The sequence below is a fragment of the Erythrolamprus reginae genome, chromosome Z (genome assembly GCF_031021105.1).
Source record: "Erythrolamprus reginae isolate rEryReg1 chromosome Z, rEryReg1.hap1, whole genome shotgun sequence".
Taxonomy (NCBI): Eukaryota; Metazoa; Chordata; class Lepidosauria; order Squamata; family Dipsadidae; genus Erythrolamprus; species Erythrolamprus reginae.
The window spans coordinates 102225600-102243323 of NC_091963.1; the positions used below are offsets into that span (position 1 = coordinate 102225600).

The 17724-nt window shown below is 38.7% G+C and overlaps 1 protein-coding gene across 1 annotated transcript in view; it reads left to right on the forward strand.

Moving 5' to 3' along the window:
* DNAJC7 (DnaJ heat shock protein family (Hsp40) member C7) overlaps positions 1 to 12926 on the forward strand; it is a 51419-nt gene extending 38493 nt beyond the window's left edge. Inside the window, exons 12-14 of the mRNA XM_070727032.1 lie at positions 7680 to 7832; positions 10956 to 11018; positions 12405 to 12926. Of these exons, the coding sequence (XP_070583133.1) occupies positions 7680 to 7832; positions 10956 to 11018; positions 12405 to 12442 (254 nt within the window). The 3' untranslated portion in view covers positions 12443 to 12926. The remainder of the gene's footprint in view (positions 1 to 7679; positions 7833 to 10955; positions 11019 to 12404) is intronic.
* The last annotated feature ends 4798 nt before the right edge of the window (positions 12927 to 17724 follow it).

The following is a 17724-nucleotide window of genomic DNA, read 5'->3' on the forward strand; positions in this document are numbered from 1 at the left end:
CTCTCTCTCTTGCTTTCTCTTTCTCTCTTGTTCTCTTTCTCTCTCTTGCTCTTTCTCTCTCTTGTTTTCTTTCTCTCTCTCTCTTTCTTTCTTTCTCTCTTGCTTTCTTTCTCTCTCTGAGCTTCGCGGCACACCTGACCATGTCTCACGGCACACTAGTGTGCCGCGGCACACTGGTTGAAAAACATTGGCCCAAACTTTGATTAAGTTAGCAAAGATGGGGTGAGAATGTAGGTGTCCCAGAAGATAACATTGCTGGACTTTTGAGCCGTTACAGGAATTGTGATTATCATTGTGCTAGAAGCTTAACTGGTAAATGGTAATATTCAGAAAGATATGACTTTTTTTTCCACCAGCCAGTTTGATATTGCTACATTTTCAGTAAAGGACAAGAAAACAGAATAAGTAGCTTGAGGACTCCTTTTTGTTTTCCTTCTGACTAAGTTGTGGAGTTCCAACTTCTCTGGAACCAAGGGTGCTCAGCCACAAGTCGCTTCAATAGGAGCAAAAGGAGAATATTCTAAAGTACTGAGGAAGATTGTTTTTCTTTTCTTGTTTAGAAAGTGGGATGATGCAATTTCAATTTTTACAGCTCTATTTAAAATGGAATAATTGCTCCATTGTCATCCTCTACAATTCTCTCAACACAGTTATGTACAATACACTATAAAACACATGGTTTCACGCCATTCCCTTATTACTGCATGGCATTTACCCAAACACATTTAAAGAACTCAAATACAAAATTCCTAATATTTTTACAAAAATATAGTGCTAGAATAAACCTTCAGACCTAAAAGTTCCAAAGGATCTAGGACACTACAAGTAGTCCTCAAGTTACAACAGTTCACTTAGCGATGGTTCAAAATTACAACCTTTCCCCATATTTACGATACAGTACCAAATTTATGAATATTGGAGCACCACGACAGTCATTCATCTTTATGACCGATTGCAGAGATGCTGCAACATTCCCCTTGCCTATTCTTCCTTCCCCCCCCCAATCCTGTCACCAATCATTCACTTATCTTTCAAAGATCTGTAATATGGCAGAAAAGCAGCCGCCTTGTTATATACCCGCTGTTGTTTTTGCAAAAGATGTTTGATGTGGAGAATGGAGGCCTGCAAGATAGGTCCTCTACAGGACTCCATTCTCTGTGCCAAAAACCTTGAGCAAAGGGGATTGAAGCCTGCAGGGATGCGAAATCGTGCCCTCAGAGGCTGCTGTCCTCTTTCCAAAAAGTGTTTCATATGAAGACCAGAGGCCTGCATAGGGAGCCTCCACTCTTCGCACCAAAATCATTTTGCAAAGAGGTTGGAAGTCTTTGGGGGCATGAAATTGCATCCTACAAGCCTCCCTCCCCTTTTTTCGAGGTTCCTTTAAACTCACTCCAAAAGCGGACAGGGTATCTTGCACAGGAAGCTTCAGTGAGTCAGCCAAGTTGAGCAAGGTGGATTGGTCCTACTCTGCCTCAGCTCTCACTGCTCCACTTTTGGAGTGCCCAGGAGCAGAGAAAGGAACCACAGCAGAGAGGCTGGAGAGACTTGATCATCAAGATCTTCAAAAGGTAATTATTCCCCACAGGCCCTGTGCCAGTCAGACATAGTGGGGCAGGATGGGGGAGAGAAATATGAGATATCTCAGTGAGTCAGGAGAGACCTTGGCTGGTCAGAAATACTAGGCCCTCATGTGCAGTTAATACAGAAATACTATTAACCTCATGTGCAGTTAATAAACTATTCATTCAATTAACAAATGCATTGGATAAAGCAGGAAGGCATCATGTTCATTTAACATCTGGAATAGATTCTAACTTACCTCTGCCAGTTCACTTCTTCAAGATGGCGACTGCATGCACAGTGCTAGCAATTCAGCTTCTGCACATGCTCAAAGGGGGGGGGGGAATAAAAATTCAAAAAGAAAAAAGGTGGCACCCATGGACTGGCACCAACCAATTCAGTTTGGTGACGACATCATCATGATGTCACTAGTAAATCAGTACTAGTTCAGGCAAACCAGGAGAAACCAAGAGAAACCCACCCCTGTTTAATGTGATCCAATTAACAAATTCTCAGGTTATGAATGTAATTGGCAGGCTCTATTATATTAGCAACTCAAGGATTATGTGTATACGGTTGTGATCTTGACATGCTCCAGAGTAGAAAATGATATTGTCAATAGAATTGTTAAAAAGAAAAGTAACTGAATAAGTATAGCTTCTGCCAAAAAAATTTGCCTCATCAGAGGATCAAAAGCTCCTATCAATTATAAGAAAGTGAGCAAGTTTCAGTTATGAAATAACATTATGAAAGATAATAGAGCTGAAATTTAGTTGCTAAATGATGTGATATGATGGGAAAAGAGCAAAAATGCTATGTAGATACAGGCTTTTTTCCTCCTCCATCTGGTTTTGAAGAAAAAAAGCTATAAGACTATCGTGCACTGCCCTGTCACTTATGCTATGAAAGCAATTTTCAGTGTGTTCTCTGCAGCTACAAGATTGAGGTTTTCCATTTCCACTCAGCACCTGGAATTGCCCACTTTCCTCTTGTAGTGTTGGGGTAACATGGGCATATTTGGGAAAGCCCATGATTGCTCTCGCAGCTGCATGATCTGAAGTTTCTGAACACTTTTCAAAGGTAGCCCCATGTAGAGAGCATTACAGTAGTCGAACTTCGAGGTGATGAGGGCATGAGTGACTGTGAGCAGTGACTTCCGGTCCAAATAGGGCCGCAACTGGTGCACCAGGCGAACCTGGGCAAAGATGTTTCTCTAAAGTGAGCTGTGGATCGAGGAGGACGCCCAAGTTGTGGACCCTCTCTGAGGGGGTCAATAATTCCCCTACCAAGGTGATGGACAGACAGATGGAATTGTCCTTGGGAGGCAAAACCCACAGCCACTCCGTCTTATCAGGGTTGAGTTTGAGTCTGTTGACACCCATCCAGGCCCCAACAGCCTCCAGACACCGGCACATCACTTCCACTGCTTCGTTGATTGGACATGGGGTGGAGATGTAAAGCTGGGTATCATCAGCATACTGATGATACCTCACCCCATGCCCTTGGATGATCTCACCCAGCGGTTTCATGTAGATATTAAACAGCAGGGGGGAGAGGACCGACCCCTGAGGCACCCCACAAGGGAGAGACCTTAGGGTCGACCTCTGACCCCCCGCTAACACCGACTGCGACCGACCAGAGAGGTAGGAGGAGAACCACTGAAGAACAGTGCCTCCCACTCCTAACTCCTCCAGCCGGCGCAGAAGGATACCCTGGTCGATGGTGTCGAAAGTCACTGAGAGGTCAAGGAGCACCAGGACAGAGGATAAATCTCTGTCCCGGGCCCGCCAGAGATCATCCATCAACGCGACCAAAGCAGTTTCCGTGCTGTAACCGGGCCTGAAACCCGACTGTTGAGGACCTAGATAATCGCCACCACCTTCTCGACAACCTTCCCCATAAAGGGAAGGTTGGAGACTGGACGATAGTTATTAAGTACGGCTGGGTGCAGGGAAGGCTTCTTGAGGAGGGGGCACACAAGTGTCTTCTTGTAGGGAGCTGGAAAGGACCCCCTCCCCAAGGAAGTGTTGACAATCTCCTGGACCCAGCTCCGTGTCACCTCCCTGCTGGGCGAAACCAGCCAGGAGGGACACGGATCCAGTAAACAGGTGGCGGAACTCACAGCTCCAATGGCCTTATCCAGTGAAAGCAAGGCTGAAAAGCTGTATAGGCATCTGAGAAATATTGCTGATCTTAATCAAGATAGAAATGAGATAAGAGTTCTTAGGGATCTTTCTCAGCAAACCCTCCAAGACAGAAGGGCATTGAGGCCAATTACAACTCATTTGTTCTGGAGCAGAGTGAAGTTTAAGTGGGCATTTCCTGCAGCCATTTTGGTATATCAAGGAAATATGATATATAGAGCATGTACTTTCAAGGAGGGAAAGATTTTGCTGCAACAACTGGGCATAGAGTTTGGAGACCAGAGAGGAGAAGGCGGAGATTTATGTGGAGGACTAACAGAAGGTGCAGAAGGAATGATGGATGTAGCTCACTCAAGTGGACGTAGAACACCAGATGATGGATCTCAGACTGCATTGGAGGAAAAATAAAGAGATGACCAGCTGAGAGTTTTGGAAGCACAGGTGGCCGCTTTGTGGAAGGAGCAAAGGAGGAAGCAGCAGGAGAAGAAACTGAAGAAGTGAAGATCTGTTAACGGCTTTCTCTTCCCTTTTTGGAATTTTTTTGAAAAAAATTTCTTGTCATGTTTTTCTACTCTCTTTTTAAGGGGGAAGGGAAGAATACAATATAATAGTTTAACTGTTAAAGGGGGAAATTAAGATGGTAGGGGGGACTTTAATAAAAAGTTGCAGTTAGTGGAGCCAGAAGGTGTAGGAACGCAATCAGGATCAGTGCCTTGATAGAAGGACAAGTAGTACACTTGTTGCACTTCTTTAAGGGAGGATCAAGGGGAAGGCACTGGCGGGAGGATGAGAAGGATAAATGAAAGGAAAATAAGTAAACTAAGATCAATACAAAAGAGGAAAAGGGATTAAACTATATATTATGAATGATTGAACTATTATGGTTTTAAATATAAATGGTTTGGGATCGAATTTGAAATGCCATAGAATATTAAGGACGGCTGGGAACAGTAGGGTAGATATTCTGGTTTTAACATAAATGTATAAACAATGCCAAGGAAAATCCAAATTGATAATTGATAAAAATTGGAAATGGATATATGAGTGCTGTCAGAGTCAAAATAGTAGATGTATTGCCATTTTTATTCATCAGAGGGTCCCATTTGAGGAATGAAACATATATAAGAGCGAATGGATAAAGAATGCAGAGTATTAAAATTCCAAATGGAACTAAACATGGCTGCCCATTATCTCCAAAGCTATTTGTAATGGCAATAGAGACGCTAGCCGATAAGACAGTATAACCCTTGGGGATGATATAAAATAAGAGAATTAGAAATAAAATAAAATTTATTTGCAGATGATGCAATTATATTGACCTAGACTCCGATAGAGATGATTAAAGGAATAAAGATTATTTTATTTTATAAGAATTTAAATTGCAATCAGGGTTATCAGTCAATATGGAAAAATCGGAGATCATGTGTTTAAACAGAGGTCCAGGAGAGCAGGTGGAAATTAGGAAGCAATTAGGATTGAAATTATAATTTTAAAAAATTAAATATTTGAGAGTATGGTTATTAAGGAATCCAGTGAAGATTATTGAGGTGAATTATAAGATAGATATGGAGGAAAATGATAAAACAAATGAAGAACTGGAAAGATGAAATACTAAGGAAAATGGCAAAAATAAGAGCATTATAAATGATGATTGTTCCTAAAATGATGTATTTGTTTCAGGCATTGCCAGGTATTTTACTAGAGGCTAAGTTAAGGGAATGGGATAAAAAACTTAATTATTGGATAGAAGAAGGTAAAAGACCAAGAGTAAGGAAAAAGTGGTTAATAGCTAATGAAAAAGACAGAGGATGAGGTAGTCCCAGTTTGGAGTTGTTTAGAGATGCATTTCAAATTGAAAGCTTAACGGATTAATGAAAATAAGTGGGTTAAGTTGGAAAAATAGATAAATGGATAAAGAATAGAGAATTAATATTTATAAGATAGAATAAGAAGGATTTAGACAACTAATAGGCCTCCTCAAGGGGACCTTAGAAATCTGGGGGGAGAAATGGCAGGGCAAATTAGGATTAAATAAATCAAGGTTATCATTGTTGTATGTAATAAATAGAGACAACGAAACAAATATAAACAAGGCAATGGGAGAGTTGAAGAGAAAAGGGATAACTAGGATAGAACTATTATACGAGAATGATGGGTCAACAGAAATCAAATAGAAAGGTGGTTGGGTCAGCAGAGCTGGCTGCAAATAAATGCAATATGTATATATGAATGAAAGAGAAAATAAAGAATCACTACTAAGAGAAGAAACAGAGTTAGAAAAAATATTAAGAGAAAAAAGTGATGTCACTAAAGCCCAGGCAAGTAGTATATACAGGATGCTAACACTGGCAGATGAATGTGTGATCCAGGGATTAACTAGATGATGGCAAAGTGAATTACAAATAGATGTACAAGAGGGAGGGTATAAGAAAAATTAATAATACAAGGGTTAGAGAAATGTGAAAATTTTTACATAAGTGGTATCATACACCTGCTCATCTTGTGCATTTTCAGCAGAATGTTAAAAGTGCCTGTTGGCATGGGTGCCAAGATAGAGAGGTGTTTATGCATATGTTTGGGGAATGTCTAATTGTGCAAAAATTCTTGAAAGAAATACAAGAAGACATTAATTGGATGTTAAATATAAGCTGGACAATTACAAAGGAAATTGCAGTATTAATTAAAAGGAATGAAATGGGAGAATTTAGAGAAATTAATGAAGCAGCTATAGAAAGTGCCCAAGCAGTAATAGTTTTAGGTTAGAAGGATGCAACAAAATGGACAATAAAAAATTGGTACCAGTACATGGTAGATCACATCCAGTTTGAAATTATGGATATAAAGATGAATATGGTTAACCAAAACGAATTGTGAGAACTGATGGGACAATGGGATAGGGTTAGAGATTATATGGTTAGTAGAATTCGAGAACAAGCTACGAAAAATAGGTTGGAATTACTTCATAATATGCAAACAAATATATCTTAGTTTAAAAGGTTATATAATAATAATAATAATAATTAATTTATTAGATTTGTATGCTGCCCCTCTCCGAGGACAGGAGAAACATCGAGTAAAGTATACCCTCATTTTGGTCGGGGGTTTGAATATTGTCTGGTGGTGAGTGCACAGATCACTGAGCACTGTGTTGTATGTCATGTGTTTGTTTCTTTCTTACTACAAAAATTAATTTTTTTAAAAAAATTTTAAACCCACAGATCATTCTTTGTTCCTGTTACTTAGGGATTTTGGAGGGGAAGAAAACTTTCTAGTTGCAATTCCCCAGAGAGAGAGAGAAGGAGAGAAAATCCTTGATAATGGAATGGGGGGGGGGGGGTTTCCATTCTCTCCACGTTCTTCATTTAGAACACTATGAAGAATTGTTAAAATTCCCACCATGCAAGTGTACCCCACTTATCTTTGTTGTTTCCAAGCTACAATAGAGAGATGATTCCTTCTGCTAGATAACATGCAAAAATGTCATAAATTTGTTGGAATTACCTGGAATCTACAGAGATTAGAATAATTTTTAGATCATATGTTGCCTGCCCTAAAATATTGGCACTAATTACCAGTTGCTTTATAGAAAACAATTTCATTCATTGGTATTAATCTTTAAAGTTCCAAATCGCTTAAAGTCTAGCTACTTGAAGAACCATCATTTCCATTGCAAATCTATTTGGATGTTCAAATCTCAGAAAAGGCCTTGTTTTTAACATATTTTTCCTGAATTAGTTACATAAAAAGGCAGGAGAAACATCGAGTAACACAAATCTGCTTCAATATTTATTTAATTAATAAACTAATAAATTAATCTTCTCTTCATACTACATTTGTCTCACTTTGGTAAACAGCTTTATTTTCACCTGGTTATTAGAACTAATTATACTTTCTTATTGCAGTTAGGCTTTTTTTTCCCTCTTACTCTCTCACTGTCTCACACATCAACCCCACATCTTAACTTTTTTTTGGCAGATCGGCATAGTGGAGCAAGTGCTGAAATCCAAAAAGAAGAAGAAAAGAAATTCAAAGAAGTTGGTGAAGCCTTTACCATTCTCTCTGATCCAAAGAAAAAGGCCCGATATGACAGTGGACAGGATCTAGAGGAAGATGGCATGAATATGGGAGGTGAGTGTTAAAGAGGGCTTTGAATTAATGACCCTTTCTAAAGTGCATAGGTGCATAGTTATGGAATGGGAACAAGGAAGGTCATTGTGTGTGTTTGTGTGTGCACGCATGCACGCGCATTCGCACATATATACACATATACAGTGATAACTCATCTAACGAACCCCTCATCATACGAACTTTTCGAGATACGAACCTGGGGTTTAAGATTTTTTTTGCCTTGTCTTAAAAACCCTTTCTGTCTTACAAACCTGACCCTGGGTCTGTGGGCTCTCTTACTGTGCCTGCGCTCTCTGACTGCCGAAGGGATTCCCCTGCCTTGTGACTGTCACCGCCGGGATTTCCCATTTGCTTGCATGGGAATTCCCCGCCCCCTTTTGCTTGCACCTGAGGCGGGGAACGCCAGAGCTGCCCCCCATTTCCCTGCCACTTTCCCTTCTAGCCCTCCGTTTCCTCTGCTCCTCACAGCCGCCCCATCCTACTGCCAAAATCCCCCCTAGCCTGCCGCTTCCTTTGCCCCATCTCGCTGCTAAATTCACCCCTCCAAAAGTTTCCTATCTTGCCCCAGATTCCCCCAAAAATCGCCACTTCAAAAGCTTCCTATCTTGCACTAATTTCCCCCAAAAATTTCCACTTCAAAAGCTTCCTAAGCCGCCCCAAATCACTTCCAAAGTCTTCCAAACTCACCTCTCCTTTCAAAATACCTCCTTTCTCCTTGTTGCCTTTCTTCACTCCATTTGCCTTTGTTAGGACCTCTTGGGTGGCATAGGAAGCGGCTAGAGGGGCGATTTTGGGGGAAATTAGTGCAAGATAGGAAGCTTTTGGAATGGTGATTTTTGGGGGAATTAGTGCAAGATAGGAAGCTTTTGGAATGGCGATTTTTGGGAGAAATTAGTGCAAGATAGGAAGCTTTTGGAATGGTGATTTTTGGGGGAATTAGTGCAAGATAGGAAGCTTTTGGAATGGTGATTTTTGGGGGAATTAGTGCAAGATAGGAAGCTTTTGGAATGGTGATTTTTGGGGGAATTCAGGGCAAGATAGGAAGCTTTTGGAATGGTGATTTTTGGGGGAATTTGGGGCGGCGTTAGCCTTCGTTAGGGCCTCCATTCCTCGCTTCTCCTCGCTGTCTGTCTGCACTCTGTTAGCCTTCATTTTGTCCGCCTGCCGCTTTTTCTTTAAGCCTTAAAGTTTGGATTTCCCTAATGGGTTTGCAAGCATTGTTTGCTTGTACATTGATTCCTATGGGAAACAATGTTTCGTCTTACGAACTTTTCACCTTACGAACCTCGTCCCGGAACCAATTAAGTTCGTAAGACAAGGTATCACTATATTTATTTAAAATGTGTATGTTTGTTTTTTGTTTGTTACAAATTGTCCTAAAATGCAAGTTCCAGGTATAATTATAGATGAAGAAATGATAGACATCTCGATCTCAGGAATGTTTAAAAAATTTCAATATACAGTAATACCTCATGATACGAACTTAATTGGTGCAAGGAGGAGGTTCGTAAGACGAAAAGTTCGTAAGACGAAACATTGTTTCCCATAGGAAACAATGTAAAGTCAATTAATCCGTGCAACCAAAAAAAACCCCGCAAAAAAACGGCTTTCCGGCTGTTTTAAAAGGTGACAGCCGGCCTGGGGGGCTTCCCAGCACCCCCCCGAACCCGGGTTCGGGGGGTGCTGTCAAGCCCCCCAGGCCGGCTGCGACCTTTTAAAACACCCGCGCCGCTTCGCAGCTGTCTCCTGAAGCCGAACGCGGAAGTTCGGCTTTGCCGTTCGGCTTCAGGAGACAGCTGCGAAGCGGCGCGGCTCTTTTAATAGGTCGCAGCCGGCCTGGGGGGCCTGCCAGCACCCCCCCGAACCGGGGTTCGGGGGGGTTCTGGCAAGCCCCCAAGGCCGGCTGCGACCTTTTAAAATACCCGCACCGCTTCCCATCTGTCTCCTGAAGACGAACGGGTTCGGGGGGGTGCTGGGAAGCCCCCCAGGCCGGCTGCGACCTTTTAAAACACCCGCGCCGCTTCGTAGCTGTCTCCTGAAGCTGAACGCTAAAGCCGAACTTCCGCGTTCGGCTTCGGGAGACAGCTACGAAGCGGCGCGGGTGTTTTAAAAGGTCGCAGCTGGCCTGGGGGGCTTGCCAGGAACCTCCCGAACCGAACCTGGGGTTCAGCCAAATTTTGCCTCTTCTTACGAACTTTGTTCGAGTTACGAACCGGCGTTCGGGAGGCTTCTGGGAAGCCCCGCCGCCCGGCTGTTACCTTTTAAAACAGCCACGCGGCTTCCCAGCTGTCTCCGAACGCAGGTTCGTAACTCGAAAAAAGTTCGTAAGAAGAGGCAAAATTTTGCTGAACCCCGGGTTCATATCACGAGTTGTTCATAAGACGAGGGGTTCGTATCTTGAGGTACCACTGTACTAAGCTTTTGTCAGCCCCTGATGATATCAGAGAGTAAAATCCCCATTAAAGAGATGCTTGCTTTTATGTAATGCCTCTCAATTTAGTCATTGCACCTGTAATAGGCCCATACCCTTTCTTCCCACCTGTAATTAACTTTATTGTTGCTGCCTTAGTCATTCTGAGAGATGATAATGGGATTTTTGTTGCCTCTTTCCCCCTTGTGTATTGCCTCTTTCTCTCCCTAGGGGCTAAAGCTGGGCTATCAGGCATAGCTTTGAAAGTACTTCTCCCTGCTCATTTCCCCTCATTGTTTTTCCTCTTGCCCATAGGCACATACCCCCTTAGGCACACACAGTTAGTAGTTTTAAATAAATTTTAAAGGTTGACTACTGCCTCTTCATTTATAACTATACCTGGAACTTGTATTCTCTCTCTCTATCCCTCCCTCTCTCTATCTCTCCCCCGCTCCAAATGAGATATTCAACATTTTGAGAGACATGTGCTATCTTTTCTGATGAAAGTTATACAAAATTGAATTTGATTGTTCATTTAATGTTTAATAGCTTAATCAAAAGTTTGGAGATTAATCACAAGGCAAATATGAGGAAAAAATGAATGCTGCAAAATATTATAGAAGCTTTTCAGAACTTTTTTGACTGTAAATGTAAATTTAAGCAAGAATTCATTCTCACCGACTTTTGTTTTCTTCACTTATATTTCCCAATAGATTTTGATGCTAATAATATCTTCAAAGCCTTCTTTGGAACACCTGGAAGTTTTAGCTTTGAAGGTGGGTCATCTTTCACACGTAATATGTATATTGAAAAGGAGGAGTTCTGCTTTTGAATGTCTGTCACTTTTCGTTTGGGACAACTGGGGAACCTATTAAGTTCTGGTCTCAGGAATTCAGTGGAGGCTGTTCGATTCATAGAAAATATAGTTACAGCAGGGGACAATAAAGTATTTCACTCTCCAGATTTTAGTTCCCTCAAAAGGTACCAAAGAATATGCTTTAGGGCTTTGTGCATTGTGCCAAAAGCTTATGTTTTATGTATTGGTTGATATTTTGTATTTCTAAACACCCATCTCCCTCAAAGAGAGGCTCTGAGAAGATTGTTCAGGGTAATATGCTGACTGTGCACCGCTTAGAGAGGGCTATAAAGCACTTTGAAGTGGTATATAAGTCTTAAATGCTATTGCTGTACAATGTAATATCGATAAATAAAACAACATATAAAAATTATTGAATTAGAATTAAAATTTGTTAAATGATAGACACAATTAAACAATTAAACATAAAAAAAATAAAAATCCTAAAATGGCCATTTAACAGTGGTTTTGACAAGGTGGGGGGTGGGCCCTCCTGCCAGACCACAGAGCCAAATTTGACCCCTTTGCAGAAGGCCAAGATATTGAAGCTTTATATGCACAATGTGCATGGCATCGGACCAGAATACCTACGGGACCACCTTCTGCCACACGAATCCCAGCAGCCAATTAGGTCCCACAGAGTTGGCCTTCTCCGGGGTCCGGTCAACTAAACAATGTCGTATGGCGGGCCCCAGGGGAAGAGCCTTCTCTGTGGCAGCCCCGGCCCTCTGAAATCAACTCCCTCCAGAAATTCGAACTGCCCCCAACTTCCTCACCTTCCGCAAGACTCTGAAGACCTACCTATGTCACCAGGCATGGGGTAATTGATGTATTCCCTTGTTAACTAGCAAGATTTATGTGTGGTACGATTGGGTAGTATTGACTGTTTTTAAATGATAGTGTGTTTTAGCTTTAGTTTTTAATTATTGGATTTGTAATATATTGTTTATTGTTGTTGTGAGCCGCCCCAAGTCTTCGGAGAGGGGCGGCATACAAATCTAATAAATTATTATTATTATTATTATTATTATTTTATTATTATTATTATTATTATTTTATTATTAATATCAGTTTTGGTTTTGTTTGTTAATCAAGATTTTATTTTCTATGAAACTTTACTTCCTCTCCTTGATAATCACTTCAAAAACGTATCTGTTCCCATAATAATGATAAATTTTATGTTATATTTCATGTTTTTTCTGAGTGGGCTACAGAATCTGACTTTATTTAAAAGATCTCAATATTGCAACAATTGCTTTGATTGTTTGCTTCCTAATTTGCTAATCTGTATGTCTATGTCTTTCAGCTTCTGGACCTGGGAATTTCTTTTTCCAGTTTGGCTAAACTGCGGAACAGATCCATTTCATCTACTGAAATCCACAGTTTCCCTGACCTGCTTCATTAATTTCAAGTTTCATCTTCCCTTCATTGCATCTCAGCATTTCTTAGGGCTGTGGCATTTTTTCTGTTGGAAACATCATTTTTTTGTGTGTGCTTTAGAGTGTGATGAGAAAACCAGCATTTGAAGGGAAGGGAGTTTTAAAGAAATACACATTTTCTTTGGATTATTGTTAATTTTATATGAAAGAGAGACAACCTGGATTTCTTTATTAAGTAATTTTAAATTCATAAGCTGCTGGATCTTCATTCAGGGAATCCTTACATTTTGAAAACTGGATATGCCATGCATTTATTGGGTTCACAATGTGGGGAAAGTGAAATGAGTTTTTTTTTTAACTTTGGTTGTATTGTACTGATTGTAGCCATATTGAAACCTTATTTCCAGAAACATTTCAGACACTTGAGAAATACAAAGAAGTTTACTGCATTATTCCCTGACTCATTTTTGGAATAAGAATTGCCTCTTCTCAGCACTTTCTCTTAATATTCCCAGAGTCTCTTTCTTTGAGGAACACTTTATGTTTCCAATTGCTTGAGTACTTCAGGAAAATGGTAAGGGCTGATTTCTTACATGGACATCCCATTTTGATGGTGGCTTCCAGATCAACATGTACACATGATTTCATTGAAAAGCGCATAAATTCTGAGGTGATTGTCAAGTGTTATGGTGTGTGTGTGTGTGTGTGTGTATGTGTGTGTGTGTGCGTGCGTGTGTTAGATCTACAGTGCAAATTTCACATTTTCACATCAACGTGATGTCATAGTTCTTACTTGCATGTAAAAGTCCACTGTAATTGTTGGAATCTCTTAAAATTAATTGGAATCTCAAGAAGCATTTTTGATGTTGAGAAGATTTTTCAGAATTGAACAATGTGTTTTAAAGTTTAAAAGAAGAAATTTAGCATTATTTCAGGAGAGAGCTCTTATTAGTAGCCAGCCACATTGAAGTTCCTGATATTTTTTTAAAAATTGCTTAATATTTGTACCATATTGACAGCTACTAATCCATAGTATCATTTCTTAAATGGACAATTAGCTCATTCCCTTTTCCACAATAGTAAAAATCCTAAGTAGACTATCATCTTTAGCAGTATTCCAGTTGAACCACTTTATACTAAATGCAGTTTTCATCATTTTATGTTCAGTGTAAGAAAGGAGTGGTGTTTGTGTTAAAAACTGGTTTTAGCAACTTTTTTCCATTTATGAGACCAGGGAAAAGGTTAACAAAGAACCTGAAAAAATATAATCATTTTCAAACTATTCTTGTGCATTGCCTGCACTTCTACTCAATGAAATATTAGATATTGGTCCAATATGAAAAATTGTTTCAGAATGAGTCCCAGAGTCTTTGGAATAATTCTCTATTTTTCAAACTGCCCAACTAATGGGTTCTAACAAATTTTAGAAATAGCAGTAAATTAGACTTTGTCGGCATCATTTCCTTTATTAATTCCAAATTGAGTACAGTACTCAAAAAGTGGTTAAAGAGGTCCAGTCTATAGATAGATGGACAGGGATTAAATGAGAAACTAAAGAGGGAAGAGAATAACCCCAAGAGCTTGCCTCAGCCAAGATTGCATGCCTATTCCTGGCCAGCAAATGGTAAATAGTGAATTATTGGGGATTTCATTGAACAGCCAATTTCTATTGATAGAATTTATTGTATTTGGTTGAAGGTATATGTTTAAAGGAATTATTTAGTGGAATTGTGTTGTGTCCATTATCTATTAAGGGTAATGACAAACAGGATAATTCAGAAACTGGCACAAAAAGCTATGAAATCAACAATCTCCCTCTTCATCACTTTAGGTTGAAAGAAGTTAAAACAACAGCATGTTATCTTCAGAGACTGAGGTGTCAAGAATCAATCCTGGCATCCTGTGAATTTTCTACTTTTAAGATGTTCTGGATGTTTGCAATAATTTTATTTTAAATATTCACAGAGGATTGTAAGAATATTAAGAGTTTCAGTGGATGGCAGCCAGGTTTTCTGATCATCTCTGTACAGCTGGGAGTAGTAGTAAGATTTGTGTGTGTGTATGTGTCAGATCCAAAAGTCAATGATAAAAGGTTCCTGAAACTTAAAACTGTTGCAACCTATAAAAGTGATGAAAGCTGTATTACTTTGCCTTTCTACCTTTTTAAAAAATTATTATCTACAATTATTCTTATTGCAGTCATTAAGGATGTTCTGATACATTTGCATTATATATTAGGCCATGTATAACTTGCTTTACAAATTCTCCACCCTAGTAATAATTGTTTTATAATTTGAATATGTTTCTCGACTCCCGAATTTTCTTTTTTATTTTTAATTAATCAAGCTATCTTTAAGAGGTGCCAAAAATTATGTGTGACTAATAAGCAAAGAATTAATTATCTGTCTGAGATTTGGAGTATTGTCAGAATGTTGCAGTGATCATAATAAGATGAAATGATACAATACATTTTTGGTTATCCTTATGGAAACTCCCTGAGAATGAAGAACAGGTATAGAGATATTCTCAAACATTCTTTTTACTGTTAGTTAGCTTCCCATAGAGGAAGGCATATCTTGCTGGCAATGTTAAGTAATATCATTTAACCATTTAAAAGTATCACTTTTTCCCACCATAGGTGTACAGAAAATCTCTAAGCAGGGAATTAAGAGCCAAGACTTTCTCATGTAGTAATGCATGAGACAATTTCTTTGGTGATGTAGATCTAAAAGCAGCATATTTTTAGGGAAATTTACCATTTTTGCCTATTTTCCTGTACACTTGAACAGGTGTTCTTGCATGCATTGTGTCCTCTTTGCAGTACAGATACATTTACAAGGAATGCCTGAGCAGAAGATAGGTAGACTAATGTTCAAGCCACGTGAAGAAAGGCTGTTTGGCTAGGAATCAATAGCATACAATTTTAGAGTTCTTAATACATATGTTGCATGTTGTCCCCTTTATTCTTTCCTGTGGATAGTTTCAGACACATGGATAGCCATAGTGCCCCACTTCAATCTTTTCACTTGTCTAAGGTGAAGATTATTTAAACAAAAAGTGGTGACTATTTGTTAAGCAGGATTCATAATGTGTTTATTTGCAGAATTTTGAACCAGTATGAAGAAAACCCATATGCAATTGATATTAACTTTATTATAAAATGTATATGATGTACAAAAAATAAACACTCCAGATCTCACTTGTGACTTATGCTTCTTTAAACTGAGTAGATACTGCTGAGTCTGTGAGTGTGGAGACATGACGCCGGGTTGAGTAATTTGGGAAGGGGGGAGAATCCCAAAAATCTGGGGGTCAGTGTTAAATTGTAGTGGGTTGTTTTTTTTAAAATAACAAGCAAAGTAGACAGGAAGATTATCAATGTTAAAACTGAGAAGGGAACCATAGATTTTGATCATGTAATAAGATTGTTCAATTTTTCTATTAAAAAAAAAGTCCTTCACAAAACACAGGTCTGTATTTGAATTATTTCTCTTGGAATCTTTAAAGGTTCCATGGCTTCTTCTTGGCTCCTATAGCTGCTTTAGAAGTGCTCTAGCTCACTTTCTGTACATGGCTGCTTCACTTCGTGGTCACCCATGGAGCACTTCCAGAGCAGCATTCATGAGCATCTTAAGAAGAATGACTGGTGGTAAACTACCATTAAAATGTGTACCCAATTTCAGTACTTTATAGATGTATAAAAAATCCCAGTCTCCATGTAATCTGAAACTTCCAAGTTAGCAAAGGCTTGAGTAAAGAATTCCATATCAATCAGCCTAATGTAAATATTAACACAAACATTCTCTGCATGTTAATACATTTTATTTTGGAGCATTTTACAGTCACTATGAATCTTTACTTTGTAAAGCAGAACAAGAATTATTGTTTCAAGTTAGAGCAATCAAAACTATTGAAATGTGCTACTTTCTTACACGTTTTTAAAAAAACTTTGACCATATTTGAGTTGTATTAACAATAATTTGATGTTTAAACAACAAATATTTAAGACTGACACAAATATTTTGCAAATGCAAGTTACATTGTTTCCTGAGCAATAGCACAACCAGCTTTTTCTTGTATAGCTAAGCATTCAAGAAAAGTAAATGACCCAACCATCTTCTTATCTTCGGAGAGGGGCAGCATACAAATCTAATAAATTATTATTATTATTATTATTAAGTTTATGTTTATAATTCTCAGTTTCAAGTGATGTATGTTTGTAACTTATTTCATAGCTTTCATTGTATAATAGTTTAACCAGCTCCCATTTTAAACTAGCTCTCATCTAGAACATGTTTAATGTGAGCATATCAAAAGCATAACCAGGAATTACGTAGGACAACTATTATTGTCATTGTATTTACATTGATGGTTAAAAAAAACCCTGCCCTAGTCAAATGTTCTTGTCATATGTTTGATTTCCTATCGTCCCAAATTAAACTGACTTAAAGTCATTCACAACAAAGATAATATTGATTATGAATAAACAACGCTGTCATTCAACCTAATTGAAGGGCATCAGATTTGCAAAAGCTGGCCTGGAGATTTTTTCTCAAAACAAGGATCATGTTCAGTGAGATTAAATCCTGTGTGTTAGAGGTAAAGTGGAAGACTAACCATAATGTTATGAATAAATCAAAAGTGGGGATTAATTCAGATGTTTATTGCCCAGCTTTGCAATAGATGGTGTGAAAGACAGCTATAATCTAGACAATACTGTGGTTACTAACATACTATTTATACAGACCCTGCTCAAAAGAAAGTAAATGGACTATGTATTCAACTAGACTTACTTGGGGGAACATAAATCAATTGTGTACACAAACTATATACCACTCAATAAGATGTGGTTCAGCTGAGATTAGAACACGTGTGGCTTGTCCTTATTTTTAGAAATTTAACTCATGCTATGCTGCATATAAATATGTTATAAAATAAAAAAACCACATAAATTGTAAGTTTTTAAATGTTAGTTTCTTCCTTGAAGTATGCTTTGAAGTGTTGCAAAGTTTTAAGTAAGAGGTGCTTTGAACTTTCACAGCAGTCATTGACAGCAAGGCAACAGTGATGCTGGCTAAAGTTGATAGACGTTAGAATCAGTATATATATATGTACATGTATATGTATATACATATATGTATATATATATATATGTATATACATACATACATATATATATATATATATATATATATATATATATATATATATATATATATATAATGTTAGGGAATTTGTATATTACCT